The 14,859-nt window shown below is 39.1% G+C and overlaps 2 protein-coding genes across 3 annotated transcripts in view; one reads left to right on the top strand and one right to left on the bottom strand.

Moving 5' to 3' along the window:
- Positions 1–14,859, top strand: part of FKBP5 (FKBP prolyl isomerase 5) — a 115,581-nt gene that overhangs the window by 47,920 nt on the left and 52,802 nt on the right. The window contains exons 3-4 of one of the 2 annotated variants that reach the window (XM_043907279.1): positions 3,613–3,739; positions 14,601–14,745. In XM_043907279.1, coding sequence (XP_043763214.1) covers positions 3,635–3,739; positions 14,601–14,745 — 250 coding nt within the window. In that variant the 5' untranslated portion in view covers positions 3,613–3,634. Of the gene's footprint in view, positions 1–3,609; positions 3,740–14,600; positions 14,746–14,859 lie in introns of both variants that reach the window. The other variant, XM_043907278.1, reaches the window with a different exon arrangement.
- LOC122696987 (60S ribosomal protein L23a-like) overlaps positions 1–14,859 on the bottom strand; it is a 73,620-nt gene that overhangs the window by 20,276 nt on the left and 38,485 nt on the right. The gene's annotated exons all lie outside the window — the stretch shown is intronic.

The raw sequence follows: 14,859 nt of genomic DNA, 5'->3' as shown, positions 1-14,859 counted from the left end.
AAAATGCTGGGCTGGATGAAGCACAAGCTGGAATCAAGATTGCCGGGAGAAATATCAATAACTTCAGATATGCAGATGACACCACCCTTATGGCAGAAAGTAAAGAAGAACTAAAGAGCCTCTTGGTAAAGGTGAAAGAGGAGAGTGAAAAAACTGCCTTAAAACTCAGCATCCAAAAAACGAAGATCATGGCATCGAGTACATCACTTCATGGCAAATATGTGGGAAAACAATGGAAACAGTTACAGGCTTTATTTTTTGGGGCTCCAAAATCACTGCAGATGGTGACTGCAGTCGTGTTGATCTTTGTTAATTGGTGTTATTATGGAGATTACGCGTGGAAATTAAAAGACGCTTGCTCCTAGGAAGAAAAACTATGACCAACCTAGACAACATATTAAAAAATAGACATTACTTTGCTGACAAAGGTCCATTTAGTCAAAGCTATGGTTTTTCCAGTAGTCATGTATGGATGTGAGAATTGGACCGTAAAGAAAGCTGAGTGCCAAAGAGTTGATACTTTTGAGCTGTGGTGTTGGAGAAGACTCTTGAGAGTCCCTTGGACTGCAGGGAAATCAAACCAGTCAATCCTAAAGGAAATGAGTCCTGAATATTCATGGAAGGACTGATGTTGAAGCTCCAGTACTTTGGCCACCTGATATGAAGAACTGACTCACTGGAAAAGACCCTGACGCTGGGAAAGATTGAAGGCAGGAGGAGAAGGGGACACAGAGGATGAGATGGTTGAATGGCATCACTGACTCGATGGACATGAGTTTGAGTAAGCTCCAGGAGTTGGTAATCAACAGGGAAGCCTGGCGTGCTACAGTCCATGGGCTCGCAAAGAGGTGAACGCAAAAGAGCGACTGAACTGAACTGAGAAGAACTAAAGAACAAACAGACAAATGAAGGACTCGATAGAAGAATACCTACGGCAGAAGAATGGATAAGTGACCTGGAAGACAGAATGGTGGAATCACTGCCGCGGAACAGAATATAGAAAAAAGAATGAAAAGAAATGAACAGCCTAAGAGATCTCTGTGACAACATTAAACGCACTAACATTCACATTATAGGGGTCCCAGAAGGAGAAGAGAAAGAGAAGACCTGAGAAAATATGTGAAGAGATGATAACTGAAAACTTCCTTAACATGGGGAAGGAAATAGTCAACCAAGTCCAGGAAGTACAGTCCCAGGCAGGATATAAATCCAAGGAGGAACACACCGAGACATAGTAATCAAACTGACAAAAATTAAAGACAAAGATAAAATTTTAAAAGCAGCAAGGGAAAACTGACAACATATAGGGGAACTCCCATCAGGCTATCAGCTGATTTTTCACCAAAAACTCTGCAAGTCAGAAGGGAATGGCACTTTAAAGTGATGAAAGAGGAAGAACCTACAACCAAGAATACTCTACCCAACAAGACTCTCCGTCAGATTTGATGGAGAAATCAAAAGCTTTCCAGACAATCAAAAGTTAAGAGAATTTAGCACCACCAAACCAGCTTTACAACAAATGCTAAAGGAACTTCTCTAGGCAGGAAATACAAGAGAAGGAAGAGATCTGCAGAAAATAGACCCAAACAGTTCAGAAAACAGTAATGGATCTTACATATTGATGACTACCTTAAATGTAAATGGATTAAATGCCCCAGACATAGACTGGCTGGGCAGATGAAAACATGTGCATGTATGCAGTTCTACTTACCACTTCACTCTGCTTGACCACCCCCCAGATTGTATATCATTATTTTATATTGTCAGGTTAGTCAAGTTTCCGTTATGACTTGCAATTGTAATAATCTTCTACTTTTGGTCTGGTTATTGAGTGTGAAAACTGTTCTTTTTGTTTGTTTGTTTTGATTGTGAAAACAGATAAACGTCTTTTACTATTGTGATTGTGCAATTATTACTTAATACCATTGTATTATGATTGGTCAAAAGAAAAACAATAGAACTCTGTATCACCAAAACTACCATTTAATAAAAAACCTGTAATCACTTTTTAAAATCCAGATGCATATCAGAATTATTGGAATTTTTGAAAAATAAAAATGCCCAGATATGTTTCTAATGAGCAGCCATGTTTGAAAACAACCGAACTATATGATGATCTTTTACTTTTGTCTAGTTTGTTCCACTTTTTGTATTTCATATTCAGTGCTCCCATTTAATTTAGTTTGTGTTCCAGTTTTTCTATCTCTTCTTTCTTTGTTTGATGTTCTTTCTCAAGCCTTTATCAACTGTAGCAGAAAAGCTTTGTATACATATATATAAACAATGTGTATAATAAATATATTTCAGAAAACTTATGAATTTTTGCCTAACTATAAATTTTATGACAGTTTGATTCCACTTGTTTGACTTAGTATGAATAGAATGCTAGGTTTCTAATTTAAAAAACAAGATATGCAACAAGCAACAAAGGTTTACTCTATAGCACAGGGAACTATATAGTCAGTGTCTAGTAATAACCTATAATGGAAAATAATTTCAAAAATAATAATGTATGTATAACTGAATCACTTTGCTGCGCATCTGAAACACTGTTAAGTCAACTATACTTCAGTGAAATATGCATATTAAAAAATTTAACAAAGATCTCTTAAATCCAATGCGTGTGTCTTCTTATGAATATATTATAGAAAACAAATCAATGGAAGAGCTGAGAAAGTAAAGGGCAGACAACTGCAAACTAGAAGGTTAAAGTTGGTACAATGAAAGGTAGTGTTTGAGTGGGAAGAATGGGAAAGGAAAAGAATGGCCACAGTGTGGAGATGGGAACGCACAGGACTTGTTGCAGGAGAGGCCTGGTCTGGTTTGGCCAGAGCATGACCCACACATGAGACAGTGAAGAAAGCAGTGGAGGCTTGACCCAAAACATAGGTTGGGGTCATGTTGTGGAAGGCGTTGAGTGCCATGGTGGAGAAGAACGTCATTCTGTAGGAAAATTTGAGCAAGAAATGAAAAATGTGGCTCTCTAAGAGACCCAATAATAATCATGATAAATGTCTACATTTTTAAGTTGGGTGTTTGTGCTCATCCCTTAGCGTTTGTTATCTCACTAATGCCTCACAGTTACTCTGTGAACTATGGACGTGAAACTGAGGCTCGGTGATCTTCAGGAGGTTGGCAAATATCAAACATGCGGCTGGAGCTGAGGCTCAGACTGGGGTCTGTCATTTTCCAAAGCCTTGTCCTATTTTCCACTGTGATAGATTGTTGTTTCTTTTATCAGATCACCTGATAAGTTCTTAATTCTCTGTCAAGAATATGGCTGTAGGAAAAGGACATTCTCAAGTTCTGAAAGGACTACTTCTCACTGTGTAATCATGCTAAGGAATATAATCACTGCCAAGCCTGACTTGTGCTGCTCTCTAATTTGGGACCAGAGCTAGATGGGAAATTGAAGATTTGGGTGATGTTTTATTTACATGCCTCATGACATCAGTACATGCTCATAGCAAATGTTTCTATTTTCCTTTTCAGCATTTAACTTTATTTGCCCTATGTATATCTTGGGTCAGGTAAAGTTCTGTTTCTAGGGGCATTTTAAGATACATAATGAAGTGATACTTCTCCTAGCTAAAATATGTTTCTTCTCAGCAGGTTTTCTACTTTTGAAAAGACAATGACTACTGATGAAGCTGCCAAGAACAATGGAGAAAGCCCTGCAGCAGCTGTTGCTGAACAGGGAGAGGATATTACCTCCAAAAAAGATAGAGGAGTATTAAAGGTGAGGCCATGACATGTAAGGAAATTTGCTATCTGGAAAGGTTGTTAATAAAAATCTTTTTTTGTTTTTTGTTTTTGGCTAGAGGTGGAGATGGATTGGGGCTTCCCAAGTGGGTGCAGTGGTAAACAATCTGCCTGACTATGCAGGAGACGCGGGTTCCATCCCTGGGTTGGGAAGATGCCCTGGAGGGGGAAATGGCAACCCACTCCAATATTCTTGCCTGGAGAGTCCCATGGACAGAGGAGCCTGGTGGGCTACAGTCCATGGGATTGCAAAGAGTCAAACATAACTGAGCATTGAGATGGATTATGTTTATTGAGGCTTACTAAGTACCAAATGCTACAGCTAAATTCTCATTTGGTCTTTATAACTGCAGGTTTATTTTCAATCCCAGATTATAGATGGTAAAGCTGAGAACCAGCTAGGTAAATTAACTTGCCCCAAATCATATATCTTACTAAATGCAGGTCTGAGGATTTATGTTATGTCTGACTCTAAAAAGACTGTCTCTGTTCTCACAGAGTACAAATGGGCGATTATTTTAATATTTAAGTATATTAAAGCTAGCTAATGACTATTTAAAAGACTTTCTCAAAAAAAAGTTAACTCGCAAAGTTCAGAAGGACAAATAGAACAAATAGAGTTCCTGTGTGTAATGAAAATATTTTTTTGAGGTTTAATCAGAGAATGTATCTCACTTTTGAATTAGTATTCCTCCTTAAAAACACTTTTTTCACTCTCTGATTATGTTTACATGTGGTTTTTTTAAAACCTCACAGTGATCTTTTGAGACATAGCACATTTGATTCTCCCATTTATGTATGGAAGATATATGCGTTATTATTCCATATATTTGAGAGGTTAAATGGCTTTAGTCATATTAAGTTCTTTTTTCTCCTGCACTTGATGTATTCAGGTTTTGTAAGGTTACCTTTTTTGCTGAAAAGATTATGTTAAACTTTTTAAGTATTATCAATAAGCTGAATTTTAATAGAAGGAAATGGCAACCCACTCCAGTATTCTTGCATGGAGAATCCCATGGATGGAGGGGCCTGGTAGGCTACAGTCCACGGGGTCGGGGTTGCAAAGAGTTGGACAGGACTGAGCTACTTCACTTTAACTTTTCACTTTCACTTTATGTTATCAGTAGCAAATGAGATTTTTGTTTGTTTTGGCTAATCTTGCTTACCTGAAAGCCTTCTTCACATATTCACAAACTTGAATCTCTTCTGAATATACATGTTTTACTATTAGCTTGCTACATGCCAAGCCACAGTTTGGAGACTTGCAAAATAAAGACTTTAGGATTATAGATGTGTATCATGCTCTCTTCATTCAGAGGGCTTTCAACCTTGTAGCTCTGTGAATTACTCATCCCAGATTCCGGAATGCCTCTCAAGACAGTGGAAATTCTGCAGGTTGTTATCTTCCTGTTCTTTTATCTTTTCAGTGCACTGGTACAGAGAACAACTTGCCTCAGGCCCTGCTTTGTTCTAGGGAGTAAATTGAATAAGATTTTTAGGCCTGTAAGAAACACTTTGAGATTGTAAACCCTTTAAATCTTACATTTATCACTGTCTAAAGCCTTAGGTTTCACCATAGGGATTTTGGTTAAGATTAAATAGGTGTAGGGACTTCCCTGACAGTCCAGTGGTTAAGACACCAGACTGCTGCAGGGGCACAGGTTCGATCCTTGGTCAGGGAACTGAGATCCTGCATGCTGTGCATCATGGCCAAAAAGTCAGTTCAGTCGCGTCCGACTCTTTGTGACCCCATGGACTGCAGCACGCCAGGCTTCCCTGTCCATCACCAACTCCCGGAGCTTACTCAAACTCATGTCCATGTAGTTAGTGATGCTGTCCAGCTGTCTCATCCTCCGTCGTCACCTTCTTCTCCTGCCTTCAGTCTTTCCCAGCATCAGGATTTTTCCAGCATTAGTCTTTCCAATGATTATTCAGGACTGATTTCCTTTAGGATGGACTGGTTTGATCTCCTAGCAGTCCGAGGGACTCGCCAGAGTCTTCAACACCACAGTTCAAAAGCATCAGTTGTTCAGCACACAGCTTTCTTTTTAGTCCAACTCTCATATCCATACATGACTACTGGAAAGATCATAGCTTTGACTAGATGGACCTTTGTCGGCAAAGTAATGTCTCTCCTTTTTTAACATGCTGTCTAGGTTGGTCATAACTTTTCTTCTAAGGAGCAAATGTCTCTTAATTTCATGGCTGCAGTCACTATCTGCAGTGATTTTCGAACCCCCAAAAATAAAGTCTGTCACTGTTTCCCCATCTATTTGTCATGAAGTGATGGGATCAGATACCATGTTCTTAGTTTCTGAATGTTGAGTTTTAAGCCAACTTTTTCACTCTCCTCTTTCACTTTCATCAAGAGGCTTTTTAGTTCTTCTTCACTTTCTGCCGTAAAGGTAGTGTCATCTGCATATCTGAGGTTATTGATATTTCTCCCAGCAGTCTTGATTCCAGCTTGTGCTTCATCCAGCCCAGCATTTTGCATGATGTACTCTGCATATAAGTTAAATAAGCAGGGTGACAATGTACAACCTTGACGTACTCCTTTCCCAATTTTGAACCACTCTGTTGTTCCACATCCAGCTCTAACTGTTGCTTCTTGACCTGCCTACAGATTTCTCAGGAGGCAGGTCAGGTGGTCTGGTATTCCCATCTCTTTTAAGGATTTCCCACAGTTTGTTGTGATCCACACAGTCAAAGGCTTTGGTGTAGTCAGTAAAGCAGAAGTAGATGTTTTTCTGGAACTCTCTTGCTTTTTTGATGATCCAGCAGATCTTGGAAATTTGATCTCTGGTTCCTCTGACTTCTCTAAATCCAGCTTGAACATCTGGAAGTTCACAGTTCACATACTGCTGAAGCCTGGCTTGGGGAATTTTGAGCATTACTTTGCTAGCATGTGAGATGAGTGCAATTTTGCAGTAGTTTGAACATTCTTTGGCATTACCTTTCTTTGCGATTGGAATGAAAACGGCCCTTTTCCAGTCCTGTGGCCACTGCTGAGTTTTCCAAATTTGCTGGCATATTGAGTGCAGCACTTTCACAGCATCATCTTTTAGGATTTGAAATAACTCAGCTGGAATTCCATCACCTCCACTAGCTTTGTTCATAGTGATGCTTCCTAAGGCCTACTTGACTTCGCATTCCAGGATGTCTGGCTCTCCGTGAGTGATCACACCATCGTGGTTATCTGGGTCATGAAGATCTTTTTTGTATAGTTCTTCTGTGTATTCTTGCCACTTCTTCTTAATATCTTCTGCTTCTGTTAGGTCCATACCATTTCTCTCCTATATTGTGCCCATCTTTGCATGAAATGCTCCCTTGGTATCTATAATTTTCTTCAAGAGATCTCTAGTCTTTCCCATTCTATTGTTTTCCTCCGTTTCTTTGCATTGATCACTGAGGAAGGCTTTCTTCTCTCTCCTTGCTATTCTTTGGAACTCTGCATTCAAATCGGTATATCTTTCCTTTTCTCCTTTACCTTCAGCTTCTCTTCTTTTCTCAACTATTTGTAAGGCCTCCTCAGACAGCCATTTTGCCTTTTTGCATTTCTTTTTCTTGGGGATGGTCTTGATCTCTACCTGTTGTACAATGTCATGAACCTCCATCCATAGTTCTTCAGGCACTCTATCAGATCTAATCCCTTGGATCTATTTCTCACTTCCACTGTATAATCCTAAGGGATTCTACAAACTAACATGGCAGAATAGAAGGACATGCACTCATCTTCTCCTGCGAGAACTCCAAAAACAACTTGCTGCTGAACAACTGTCAACAGGAGCATGTTGGATCCCAGCAAAAAAAGATACCCCACATCCAAGGGCAAAGGAGAAGTCCCACCAAGACGGTAGGAGGGGTGACATTGTGTTTAGACTTAAACCCCACACCTGCCAGAGACACTCAGAGGGCTCAAACAAGCCTTGTGTGCACCAGGACCCAGAGACTCCACAGAGACTGAGCCAGAATGGTGCGTGTGTGTTTCCTGTGGAGGTGTGGGTCAGCAGTGGGAATGCTGCTGAGGCGGGGGCTCTAAGTGCAGTAGATCTGGGTATGGCATAAGCCCTCTTGGAGGAGGTTGCCATTAACCGCACCATAGAGCCGCCGGAACTTACCCAGGACTGGGGAAACAGACTCTTGGGGGGCACCGACAAGACCTTGTGCCCACCAGGACCCAGGAGAAAGGAGCAGTGACCCCACAAGAGACCGACCCAGACTTGCCTGTGAGTGTCTAGGAGCCTCCGACGGAGGCGTGGGTTGGCGGTGGCCTGCTGCAGGGTTTGGGGCACTGATTGCAGCCGTGCATGGGACCTTTTGAAGGAGGTCACCATTATCTTCGTTACCTCCTCCATAGTTTGGCCTCAGGTCAAACAACAGGGAGGGAACACAGCCCTCATCAACAGAAAATTGGATTAAAGATTTAATGAGCATGGCCCTGCCCATCAGAAGAAGACTCCTTTCCCCTTCAGCCTGTCTCTCCCATCAGGAAGCTTCCATAAGCCTCTTTTCCTTCTCCATCAGAGGGTAGACAGAATGAAAACCACAATCACAGAAAACTAACCAATCTGATCACATGGCCCACAGCCTTGTCTAACTCAATGAAACCATGAGCCATGCCATGGATGGCCACCCAGGACAGATGGATCTTGGTGGAGAGTTCTGATAAAAGGTGGTCCACTGGAGAAGGAAATGGCAAACCACTTCAGTATTCTTGCCTTGAGAACCCCATGAACAGTATGAAAAGGCAAAAAGATAGGACACTGGAAGATGAACTCCCCAAGTCAGTAGGTGCCCAATGTGCTACTGAATATCAGTGAAGAAATAACTCCAGAAAGAATGAAGAGACGGAGCCAAAGCAAAAACAACACCCAGTTGTGGATGTGACTGGTGATGGAAGCAAAGTCCGGTTCTGTAAAGAGCAATATTGCATAGGAACCTGGAATGTTAGGTCCCTGAATCAAGGCAAATTGGAAGTAGTCAAACAGGAGATGACAAGAGTGAACGTTGACATTTTAGCAATCAGCAAACTAAAATGGACTGGAATGGGTGAATTTAACTCAGGTGACCATGATATCTACTACTGTGGGCAAGAATCCCTTAGAAGAAATGGAGTAGCCCTCTTAGTCAACAAAGGAGTCCAAAATGCAGTACTTGGATGTAATCTCAAAAATGACAGCATGATCTCTGTTCATTTCCAAGGCAAACCATTGAATATCACAGTAATCTAAGTCTATGCCCTGACCAGTGATGCTGAAGAAGCTGAAGTTGAACAGTTCTATGAAGACCTACAAGACCTTCTAGAACTAACACCCAAAAAAGATGTCCTTTTCATTATAGGGGACTGGAATGCAAAAGTAGGAAGTCAAGAGATACCTGGAGTAACAGGCAAATTTGGCCTTGGAGTACAAAACGAAGCAGGTCAAGGGCTAACAGTTTTGCCAGGAGAATGCACTGGTCATGGTAAACACCCTCTTTGAACAACACAAGAGAAGACTCTACACGTGGACATCAGCAGATGGTCAGTACCGAAATCAGATTGATTATATCCTTTGCAGCCAAAGATGGAGAAGCTCTGTACAGTCAGCAAAAACAGGATCGGGAGCTGACTGTGGCTCAGATCATGAACTCCTTATTGCCAAATTCAGACTTAAATTCAAGAAAGTAGGGAAAACCACCAGACTATTCAGGTATGACCTAAATCAGATCCCTTATGATTATACAGGGGCCAGAAAATAGAGAAGAAAAAAAGAAGAAGATTGAATAGGTCTATTAACTGCATGACCTAGGGCAATTTAGTAACATATCTGTGATGAAGTTTCCTTATTTGTAAAATTTGAATAATAATACTGCCTACCTCACAGAATTAAGATTATATAAAGCATTTAATACAGTGCCATGTTTGTAATAGTCTTATTAACTCGTGTGTATGTATATATGTGTATATATATATAATTTTTTTTTTTTAAGACCAAGGCAGATCTGGGAAATCAGAAACTAGCCCAGCAATATATAATTTCTTTATGGAGCTTACATTTTTAAACTGAATTGAGACTAGATTGTATTCTTAAGACAACTCCAGATTTAGGCACTAAACTCACCTTGTTGGGGAAGCCTGAAGTGATACCACAGTACTACTTGTGGATGTGAGCAGCGCTGACTCCCTGGGTGCCCCTCACACCATCCGACCAGTTACTTGGTTATAGTCCTAGAAATGCAGATGCCCTCAGGGGCAGCCCAGTACCGCATGCAGTTCATGAACATGAGCACTTTCAGAATATTGTGAGATTTCTCTTAGATTAATGTTTTTGGAAACATTTTTTCCACCTTGAGCCCTAGAAGGGCAGTAATGATTCTACTGTTGTTGTTGTTGTTTTTTCTTAATTAGCTCTTTAGTTTTTAAATTATAACTTTTTTCCCAGCTGTATTGAGATAAAACTGAAATATAACATTATGTAAGTTTAAGGTGTATAATGTGATGATTTGATACATTTAAATGTTTCAAAATTACTACCACAAAAGGGTTAGTTAGCTCCTTCCTCACCTCAGATAATTATCATTTCTTTTTTGTGGGGAGAACATTTAAGATCTATTCTCTTAGCAACTCTCAAGTATATAATACACTGTTGTTAATTACAGTCACCATTCTGTACATTAGATCCTGAGAATTTAATTCATGTTATGACTTGGGAGTTTGTAGCCTTTGACCACCATCTCATTTTCCACCATGCCCTTTCCCTGGCAGTCATCATTCTGCTTTGTTTCTGTGAATTCAGCTCTTTTAGATTTCACATATATGTTCAGTTCAGCTCAGTCACTCAGTCGTGTCCGACTCTTTGCGACCCCATGAACCACAGCATGCCAGGCCTCCCTGTCCATCACCAACCCCTGGAGTTCACCCAAACCCATGTCCATCGAGTCCGTGATGCCATCCAGTCGTCTCATCCTCTGTCGTCCCATTCTCCTGCCCTCAATCTTTCCCAGCATCAGGGTCTTTTCAAATGAGTCAGCTCTTCGCATCAGGTGGCCGAAGTATTGGAGTTTCAGCTTCAGCATCAGTCCTTCCAGTGAAAACCCAGGACTGATCTCCTTTAGGATGGACTGATTGGATCTCCTTTCAGTCCAAGGGACTCTCAAGAGTCTTCTCCAATGCCACAGTTCAAAAGCATTAATTCTTCAGCACTCAGCTTTCTTTAATAGTCCAACTCTCACATCCATACATGACCACTGGAAAAACCATAGCCTTGACTCACATATATGTGATATCACACAATTTATGTGTTTCTCTGACTTCACTTAGCATAATGTCCTCAAAGTACATCCATGTTGTCACAAATGGTATGGTTTCCTTCTTTCTCATGAGTGAATAATATTCTGTTATACATATATGTGGGTTTCCCTAGTGGCTCAGACGGTAAAGAATCTGCCTGCAATGCAGGAGAGATCCAGGTTTGATCCCTGAGTTGGGAAGATCCCCTGGGGAAGGAAATAGCTAACCTGCTTCAGAATTTTTGCCTGGGAAACCCATGGACAGAGGAGCCTGGAGGGCTACAGTCTATGGAGTCAGACACAACTGAGTGACTAACAACACAGTACATGTATATACCACATCTTTATTCATTATATCTTTGAGATAGTAATTTTCATTTCCTTTGGATTTATACCCCAAAGTGGAATTGCTGGATCATATGGTAGTTCTAGTTTTACTTTTTTGAGGAAAGTTCATACTATTCTCCATAGTGGCTGTCCCAGTTTACATCCCTATCAGTGGTGCACAAGGGTTTTCTTTTCTCCAAATGCTATTAACAGTTGTTATTTGTTAATTTTTATGATAATAACCATGAGTTATCCATATATATTTTGGATATCAGATACATGGTTTGTAGATATTTTCTCCCACCCCATAGGTTGCCTCTTCATTTTGGTGATTGTTTCCTTTGCTGTGCAGGACATTTTTAGTTTGATGTTCTACTTAAATATTTTTGTTGCTGGTGCTTTTGGTGTCATATCCAAAGAAATTGCTACCAAGATTAACGTCAAGGAGGTTTTCCCCTTGTTTTCTTTTACATTTTTACATGTTTTATGTAGTTTTAGATCTTATGTTTTAAGTCTGTCACTGATTTTGAGTTAGGTTTTGTGAGTGGTATAAGATAGGGGTCCAATTTTATTCTTCATAGGGTTATCCAGTTTCCCTTTCACTTTTTATTGAAGAGATTATCTGTTCCTCATTGAGTATTCTTGGTTCCCTTGTCAAATAGGAGTTAACTGTGTATGCTGGGGTTTATTTTTGGATTCTTGATTCTGTTCCATTGGTCCACGTGTCTGTACTTATTACTGTAGCTTTGTAATATAGTTTGAAATCAGGAAATATGCCTCCAGCTTTTTTCTTGCAGTTGCTTTGGCTATTTGGGGTCTTTCATGGGCCTTAACGAATGTTAGCATTTTCTTCTATTTCTGTGAAAAATACCATGGGAAATTTTGATATTGAATCTGTAGATGTCTTTCAGTAGTATGGACATTTTAACATCTTTAATTCTCGTGATTCATGAACATAGGCTACCTTTCCATTTATGTGTGTCTTCTTCAGTTCCTTTCATTAGATTCATACAGTTTTCAGTGTACAAATCTTCTACCTCCTCGATTAAATTTATTCCTAACTATTTTATAGTTTTTGATGCTATTTGAGTTTTATTGAGGTATAATTGATATTTAACAGTTTATTAGTTTCAGGTGTGCAACATAATGATTTGACATTGGTATATATTATGAGATCATCACCACAGTAAGTCTAGTTAATATTTCACACCATACATAGTTTAAAAAATTTTTTTGTGATGAGAACTTTTTAAATCTATTCTCATAGCAGCTTTCAAGCAGGAATTACAATATTATTAGCTGTCACACCATGCTGTGCATTACATACATGGCTCACTTATTTTGTATCTTTTGCCTCCCTTTGCCCATTTCTCCCACCCTCCCCTCAAACTCTGAGCTCTGACAACCACCAGTCTGTTTCCATTCTGTGTATCTGTAAATTTGGTGGTGGTTTTTCTTTTTTTGGATTCCATGTGTAAGTGAGGTCATATGGTATTTGCTTTTCTGTGTCTGACCTATCTCACTTAGCATGGTGTCCTCAAGGTCCATCCATGTTACAAATGGCAAGATTTAATTCTTTCTTTATGACTGAATAATAATCCATTGTGTGTGTATACAAACATACTTATATATATTTAATGTTTATTTATTTATTTGGCTGTGCTGGGACTTAGTTGTGGCATGCAAGATCTTGTTCTCTGATCAGGGATTGAATCCCGGTTCCCTGCTTTGGGAGCATGTAGTCTTAGCCACTGGACCATCAGGGAAGTCATCATTTATGTGTATTTTTTTTTTTTCTTTATGCATTCGTTTATCAGTGAACATAGGCTATTTTCCTATCTTGGCTAATGTAATAATGCTGCAGTGAACATGGTGTTGCATATATCTTTTTTCAGTTAGTATTTTCATTTCTTTTGGGTAAATACCTACAAGTGGAATTGTAGGATCACACGGTAGTTCTACTTTTAGTATTTTGAGGAACCTCCATACTGCTTTTCATGATGGCAGTACCAGTATGTATTCCCACCAACAATGCACAAGGGCTCCCTTTTCTCCACATCCTTACGGACACTTGTGATTTCTGCCTTTCTGATAACTGCCGTTCTGATCCATTTGCATTTCGGGGATTGTTTTCTCTACAGTATTTCCTCTTCAGATATTTTGTTGTGTGTAGAAACACAGTTTATTTCTGTATGTTGAGTTTGTAATCCTGCAGCTTTACTGGATTCATTAAGTTCAGTTTTTTATGAAGTTGCAATAATTTTTTTTTTTTTCTTCATTTAGAATGTCTGGGCTTTTGAACTAAGAAAGTTGTAGAATCTTAGTTCACAGTGTTTATGTGATGATATGAGGGTGGAACAAGGAGGTTATATATCTCAAGAAAGAATTCAGGAGCAAATAATTGAATTCTTTGATAAAAACTCAGACCCTTCCCCACAAAAGATGTTTAATTACCATCCTCTATTATCTAGCAAAAATGATTAATTTGGCATAAATGATTGACAGAATAAATTATACACCACATGCCTGGATTTGATTTTCTTTTCCCAGAACTTGACCAACTCTATTAGTGTCTTGCTCTGCCAAGAACAAAATAAATATACTGGTTTTATGATAGTTAAATATTTTTCAACTTGGAACTTTCTGGCATTTCCTTTATTAGAACACAAGTTATTTAGTATCATATCAAACTTTTTTTTTTATTTTCACACATTGCATATTCTTCAGATAGTAGGAAATATAACCTGTTATATCAGAAAATTGGGCTTTTTGAAATAAAACCAAACTAATGGAATCTAGTCAAAAGCTAATGTTTTTAGCAAAAGAGAGAAGTAAAAATCTTACCTTTGAAACTTTGCTTCAGACTTACTTTTGAATGTTTTTGAAAGTCCACTAATCTTTTGGGCCTAATTCAGTTTGTACATGAACTAGCTCTGTGTTTTCAGAGATTTTAGTGTCAAAACAGGGGGCATTAAACCAATAAAACAAGCTCTATTGGTTTATTATTTTGAGAGAATAGTGTGGTTAACAGTACAATTAAATATAGTATTAAATATTTAGTGGTATAGGACAGTTTTCTAACTGAAGGTTTTTGCAAGAACTGGGAGGGAGGCCTTTAGAAAGGACAGACATTTGTTTACAAATCTGCCTGCGTGATGTGGCATGGACTGTGTGACATTTTTATTCTCTGATTAAAAGTAAAGTGTTTAACCTCCTTTTTTCTTGACGCTTGTCTTTCCTAGATTGTCAAAAGAGTGGGAAATAGTGAGGAAACACCAATGATTGGAGACAAAGTTTATGTCCATTACAAAGGGAAATTGTCAAATGGAAAGAAGTTTGATTCCAGTCATGATAGAAATGAACCATTTGTCTTTAGTCTTGGCAAAGGTAAGAGGGTATTTTTTTTTTTTGAGTTGTGATTTGCTTAGATTTATTGCTGTTTATATTATGTGGGAGCTAGTGGATCTTATCCTTGCCAAAAGTGAAGATATTTTGGAGCAG

This window comes from Cervus elaphus, chromosome 7, assembly GCF_910594005.1.
Source record: "Cervus elaphus chromosome 7, mCerEla1.1, whole genome shotgun sequence".
NCBI classification, from domain to species: domain Eukaryota; kingdom Metazoa; phylum Chordata; class Mammalia; order Artiodactyla; family Cervidae; genus Cervus; species Cervus elaphus.
Note: the sequence above shows the minus strand (reverse complement) of the source record. Positions and strands in the feature narration are given on the sequence as shown.